Genomic DNA, 6,526 nt, shown 5'->3' with positions numbered 1-6,526 from the left:
CTTTCCCTTAAAAGCTGCTTAAGTCGTTTGATTTTTTCATCCCGAATCGTTTCATCCAAGTCTGGAGGAGTCCAAGGGAATGTATCATCTCGGAAAGAACCTTCCAGAACTGAAGTGTCACCTTCACAAGACACCAAAACTGGGAAACTAGAGTCTGTAACGTGGCTGTATTGAGGGTGTGGGTCATCCTGAAAGTCCCTTCCCAGTGATGATGGAGCAAAGTCTGTGGAAGTGCTTTGCTGTGGGAAGACTGGGGAGGGTGAAACATCTCTGTGCAGGCTGGAACTCGAGCTGGTGTTTTCTGGACTTGGACTTGTGGTTGATTTGACTGATGTTCTTCTCCTTTTTCCACTGTCTGACTGGGGTGAAGATTTTATTTTCCTCTTCTTAGTCAAATCCTCTTCCAGCTTCACAATTACCTGTTCAGTCAAGAAACACATCAAAGACACGGCTGTGAAATTGAGCATCAATCTGTGTTAGAACATCACAGTTCACTAAGCAAAACCACAAGTTATTTCTTGCAAGCTTCATAAAATGACTACATGGAAGATGTTTCCTTCAGCAATTCAAGCAGACATCCTTCCATGTTCCATATTTTTCTAGCAAAGATTCCCAAGTAACAATTCCAGAAGACTGATTTCCTTCCTTAGTCAACAATGGACTTTTGCCCTTCCTGTGCACACCTCTCACACCCTATTGCTGCTGAAGTTCTTTAACTGGAGTGTAAACCAAAACCTTTCTATCTATACATTATATGGGCCTTGGTGCAACCTGGGCTGGTGGCAGGTGTCCCTGTCCATGCAGGGGGTTGAATCTGTTCCTTCCAACCCAAGCCATTCCATGATTCTGTGATCTAACTTGATGGAAAATTCCCAACACAGAAGAATTCCTCACACTTCTATTTCCAAAAAGCTGCAACATTAGCAATTAATTCCATGACAAGGCTTATTCCTGCCAGCTCTTTGCTGATCTCCCTCTGAATGGACTTTATGAGGAGCAGCCAGTAGATCTGCTCTTCACACAGAATTATCAAAACATGAGAAAGCCTTTGAGTGGGTAGAGTCATACAAAAGAAAATGTAGAACATCATGACTCAGCAGAACTACTTTGGATGAGCAAAATCATTGTCATGCAGCAAGATGGAAGTCCCTTCCATCAGGAGAACCCTTCCAGAGCACCCAAGCAAGTTCCTGGCCAATGACAAAGGACTAAACTGATAAAGGTGTTTGTCACTCTAAAGATCAGACAGGTTGATTTATTTTAATTGACCCATACCTGACTCAGCAGGTACCTTTCCTGGGGAATCACCCACACCTGGTCACGGGGTGACAAAGTGCCCTGAAACAATGGCATGTGGCTGATTTCAGACTCAAGCCTCACCAAAAATGATTCTTCTATTATTCTGCCTGCACTGTTGAGCTGCTGGATAAACATAATTGTTTGCAGAAGGCTAAATATTAATCAGGACACAGAGCTATGGTTTCTATTCCAATAAGGACTATCCCTTTGACAGCCACCACTGGGGTCCTGTCTTCTTCAGAGTATTTGTTCTTCAAATTTCCTCCAGTGGAACCCAGAAAAGAGGACAAAATCTGGTTGTGCTGAAATCACCCAATGCTGCTGCATCACACAAGCAGGTTCTGGGAATAATTCTCACAGGGACAATAACAGTTCCTGACTTGCCCTGATGATTCCAGAGGTGGAAAAGTCCAAAACACCAGGAGCTCTGTAGGGACAACACATCTGCTGCTACCTGAACGTGTTGCAGTACATATTTAATCACTGAAAAATTCCAAAGATACCTTTTCCTCTTTCACACATTCCTGAAGTTGATTTATTTCCACATCTAACGACGATGAACTCCAAGAATCATTTCTCCTTTTCAAGCCGTTACTGGAACAAACCCTTTCTTCTGGTTTCTCACAGGAGGTCCTTAATGGTATCCTCTTAAGGTACACTCTCTCCTCTTTAAAGAGACCAAATCTTTTCCTTAATTCCAAGTATTGTTTCCAATGTGGCTTCTCTTGCTCTTTGTTTGGAATAAGCTTTCCCGGAGAATGCATCTTTTCACACTGGATCTGAAATACAGAAGCAGTGAGAGAGCCATCAGTCACACTCTCTCCCTCTCTTTTTGTCTCTCAACACATATCAAATAAAAACTAGTTCCTAGGAAGACACGTGAACCTTTTGTTTCATTTGCCCTTCTCCCTAGAGTAAGCCAATTCTGAGAAATGATGGACATCTTCTCACTTTAAAACTCCAAGCACATTATGGAACATCCAGTCGGACCAATAGACCACAGAGGTAAAAGAAGCAACAAGAGAATCACCTGCTCTACAACTTCAAACACAGGAAGATGATGAAGATCAAGACAATGTCTGTACAGGATGCATTTCTTGCTGGCGTTGAGGTTGAAGGTGCCACCAAAGCACCATCAACCATTTCTCCTATCCAACCTCCTTGTCACCTGAGCTCTTCATGACCTTCCAGCTCCATCTCACCACACACTGGCTGCCAGCCAACTGGCTTGCAAATTTTAAGGGACTGAAAAAGCAGCAAACATCTGATATCTTATTTTTTTTGGAGCTAAAGCAAATGAGAACACTAACACGTGGCACCACAAAGCACTGAAGGAAAAAAAAAACAAACAACTACTTGCACCATTTTTTAGGTGAGGAACAATCCAAAAAAGAGGCCCTACAGTCCACTGGAATGATTAAATCTCTACCAATTTGCACAGATATGCTCAGCTGACATTTCTCTTCTGCCTGGTCAACACAAGCAAATATAAACCAGCTTCAGAATTACCTTTCTTAATCCAGAGGCAACAAATTAATTCTGGCCTCTTGAGCAACTAAAAACTTGACCTATCATCCTTCATGGGTTGAGTCGGTGGGATTTGAGGCTAAGGACTTCTCGTGTATTCTCAATATTATGATCTTAAAAGAACAGGTAGGTCTAGCCTGAAGGGGGAAAGCCATTTAAGATCTCAAGAGTTTCTTCTGCCTGACATGAAACCATGAGTCAAAGGAGGTGGATCCCTCCCAAATGTGGCATGGAAAGAAGGAAACACAGCTCCTGCTGGTGGCTTCCTGAGCTGGTGGGGACTGGAGCTTAATGCAAGCCCAGAGGTTGGCTCTGGATGACAAACCCTGCTCTTCCACCTTGTTTTCACAGCAAACTTCTCTACTTGCCATCCACCCCTACAGCACAAGGGCTGTGCTGTGAGAACGTGCCATCAACACCATTAGAAGGCAGAAACTCCCAGAGCATAAAGGGCCAACAACTTTCCCTGTGGTTCCAGTTGCTAACCACAACTGGTCTTGTGAGGAAACAAAAAGTCATCTTTTCCCTGTGCCTTTCTTTCCTTGAGGCATTTTAGTGCAAAACCATTCAATGATTCGATCATCTTACTGAAAAAAACCCCACATAGTTGCTTGAATAGAACCCCATTTTAGACCAGTATACCCAGTGACAGGACAGCTGGTCACAAAAATGAATTCATAGCTATTTTATTCCAACAGAACCACATCAAAATCTAGCAGAGTTGAGAGGGGCACGTTTATTGGAGAGAGTTACCTTTTGCCAGTCTTCACTGAAAGAACAATCTTGCTTAAACTGAGGGAAAACAGCACTTGCTGCTTTGGGGGAATGACTCTTTTCTTTGCCATTTGGGGAGGGATGTTCCTGCTTCCCTACTGCTGGAATCATTCCACTTGAAATGCTCTCGCTGAGGGGCAAACTCTTGCTCTGGTTTACTGTGGAATTCTGCTGATTAGCACTTGGGGTCAGCAGGGCTGCAGGTTTTAAGTCATTTCTGAAGCCAGTTGGTGGAGAATTTTTGGAGTTTGTAACTGGCTTTGGATCTTTCTCAGGCAGCACCATTCCTTTGTTTTTTGACAACAAATTCACTACTTTATTGGTTATTTTTTTGACTGCAGAAGAATCAATTAGCTTGGATGTCTCCTTTTTAATTAAAGCATCAGAAGAGGAAGATGCTTGTTTGTCAACTTGGCCTGACAGAATATCAGAACCTCTTCTGGTCAACAAAAAGACTCTCCCGTTGTACATGACCAGAGCGTTGTCTTTAATTGGTGTGATTTTGGTTTGGTTTCCACCAGGGCCACCAGAACAGAGGGATAAGATATTTGGAGAGTTAATTTCTATGTTCTTCATCTCAGACAACATTTTCAGGATCTTGGTAGCCATGTTACTGGATGACCTGACTGGAATAAGACGAGCTGCTGGTGACTGTGGACTTTCTTGCACAATCCATTTCATGGGGGTTTGCTGGCACTGCTGACCATCAGGTGTTACTGTCTCAGGAGAAGAACCATTTCCCTTTTGTGCAGCTGTCATTATGACTGATTTGGAAGCTTCTGGGGCAGGTTTGGGGCAAGTGGGTAGCAAATGCTTGGGAATGGCAGTTTTCACTGTGTTCACTGGTGTCACACAAATGACTGTTGGCATTTTGGTACTGTCAGCTCCTCCAGACACATTTGTTGCTGCAGCTGCAAGGATTTTTTGCTGTATTGCAGATGGTAAGAAAGAAGCTGGGACAAATTTCACTTCTGCATCATCTGGGATCTGGAGGTGGTGGCCAGAGGGCAGTACTGAAGGCTTCACATTAACTGGAAGAGTTTTTGTGTTGGCCAACATGCAGGCAGTCTTACCCTGGTTAGATGAGCTGGTGACAGCCATGTTCTGCACTGAGAGTCTATCAACTAACACACAACTGCTCTGGATGGCAGCACCAGATTTGGGACTTAACCTTTCTTTTTCAGAACCTGCCCTACCACCTTCCTGTTTGTCTAATGTCCTTGTAAGAAGAATCTTTCCAGGATTAGGAGACTGGAAAACAGGTATCTTAACAGATGAAGGTGCAGTAGTATTGGCAAGTTGGGTCTTAAAAGTAAGATGGACTGGATTAGAAATATTGGCTTTAGAATGATTTGGCATGACTGAAGACTGAACTATTGGCACAAAACTTCCAGAAGATTTAGAAATGGGAAGTAATCTCAGAAGGTTTTTTCCATCTGGTCCCGTGGTCTGAACGACTCAGTACATAGAGCCTGCAATGCTGAAAAAAATAAAGAAAAGGGAAAAGAAAAGAGAAAACAAAAAAAAAAAAAAGAAAGAGAGCATAAGTGAACACAGCACAGACACTTCATCCATCTGCATCAGTGACCTCCACACCTCAGCAGATTAACCACTGCATTATCTGCAGGAATCACACTGATCTACCTGGGGTACATTTTGGGTTTAGCATTTCCAAGCACCACAGGCCACACCTGGAAGTCATGTCCTACTTTCCCATCACAGAGTAGCAAGAAATGGCATCTTTTGCAGGTAAAAATCAAAAAGACCCAGCAAACACATTATGCTCCAGACAAAACGTTCTCTCCAGAGAAGCCACATTCTTTTTGTTGCTTTCCCATCTCCCTGTTACTATTAATATCCCTACTTTGTGAAGCATGAATTTCAGGAAAGCCTGAGGGAAATACAGGCAAGATGGAAGCAGAAATCACTTCAGACAAATACATACAAAAAAGAAAGGAAGATGAAAACTACATTGACTTTGTGGAACAGGATGCAGGGTGACCAACTCACACATCTCATCTTCCTGCTCAACCTGCAGAGGTGGTTGGCTTCAAAGAGATGAAAAACCCCTCCAATTCTACCAAGGTCCACACGTTTATGAGAAGTCTAAGTGGAGGATACAAAAGGCTTAAAAATGGAGGAGAAACACATGGAAACCAGTGGAATCTGAAGAGTAAATGTAGATTATTTTTTTCCAGGTGAAGATATGAACTGGAACCAGATAGAACCTCATCAGATCAGAAGTTAGTTGTGACTGCTTCAAATGCCAAGATTTTTCAAGTCCACTGCAAGACAGAGAATCTTTCCCACCTCAAGGGAGTTGGCCTGAATGCAGGCACCTTCCCAAAGAGCTCCTGGACTCTCAGAACAACCTAATGCCCATCAGAGGGACCTGCCATGCTGAGAGACCCGTGACCAGAGTAAAGAAGAGACCAAATGAACTGCAAGTAGATTTCATGATCTTGACACCAGATCCAGAATGACTAAAAGGCAAAGCTGCCACTTTCAGCCACCAAGAGCCACTCTAGCTCTGTCCCACTGGTTTCTGCATTAATAAATTAACTAAGAACATGGACATGAGAGTATTTCCCAGCCCAGATGACATCAGTTTTGTGTTCTGTTCACTGTCCACTGGCAATATTTCTGACACTGAGGAGTTATGGTTTTGGTTTCCAACTCAGCTTGGACCAGAGTGACTAGGAGGTATCATTTCTGTGTCCCACCGCTGTGTCTGCTCAAGAAGCCAGTCAAGACTTTGCCTCTTCCATAATGAGAAGCCACAAGGATGCTCTTCACTCCCAGAGTTCCTGCTAGAGTCTGAGGGGCCATGTTCCCTTTGGTGGTCAACAGAAACAACCTTGCTATGTTCTGTCTAAAATATAAAGGTTCTAGACACACAGCATTTTCCTTCCTGTAACCTTAAAAT

General features: G+C 43.2%; 1 protein-coding gene across 1 annotated transcript in view; it reads right to left on the bottom strand.

The window, feature by feature from the left end:
• The window catches only part of LRIF1 (ligand dependent nuclear receptor interacting factor 1), a 5,244-nt gene extending 171 nt beyond the window's left edge, over positions 1-5,073 (bottom strand). The window contains 3 exon segments of the mRNA XM_009994087.1: positions 8-419; positions 1,803-2,078; positions 3,580-5,073. Of these exon segments, the coding sequence (XP_009992389.1) occupies positions 8-419; positions 1,803-2,078; positions 3,580-5,067 (2,176 nt within the window). The 5' untranslated portion in view covers positions 5,068-5,073.
• Between the last annotated feature and the right edge of the window lie 1,453 nt (positions 5,074-6,526).

The sequence above is a fragment of the Chaetura pelagica genome, unplaced genomic scaffold, assembly GCF_000747805.2.
Source record: "Chaetura pelagica isolate M959 unplaced genomic scaffold, ChaPel_1.0 scaffold470, whole genome shotgun sequence".
In the NCBI taxonomy this organism is placed as follows: Eukaryota; Metazoa; Chordata; class Aves; order Apodiformes; family Apodidae; genus Chaetura; species Chaetura pelagica.
Note: the sequence above shows the minus strand (reverse complement) of the source record. Positions and strands in the feature narration are given on the sequence as shown.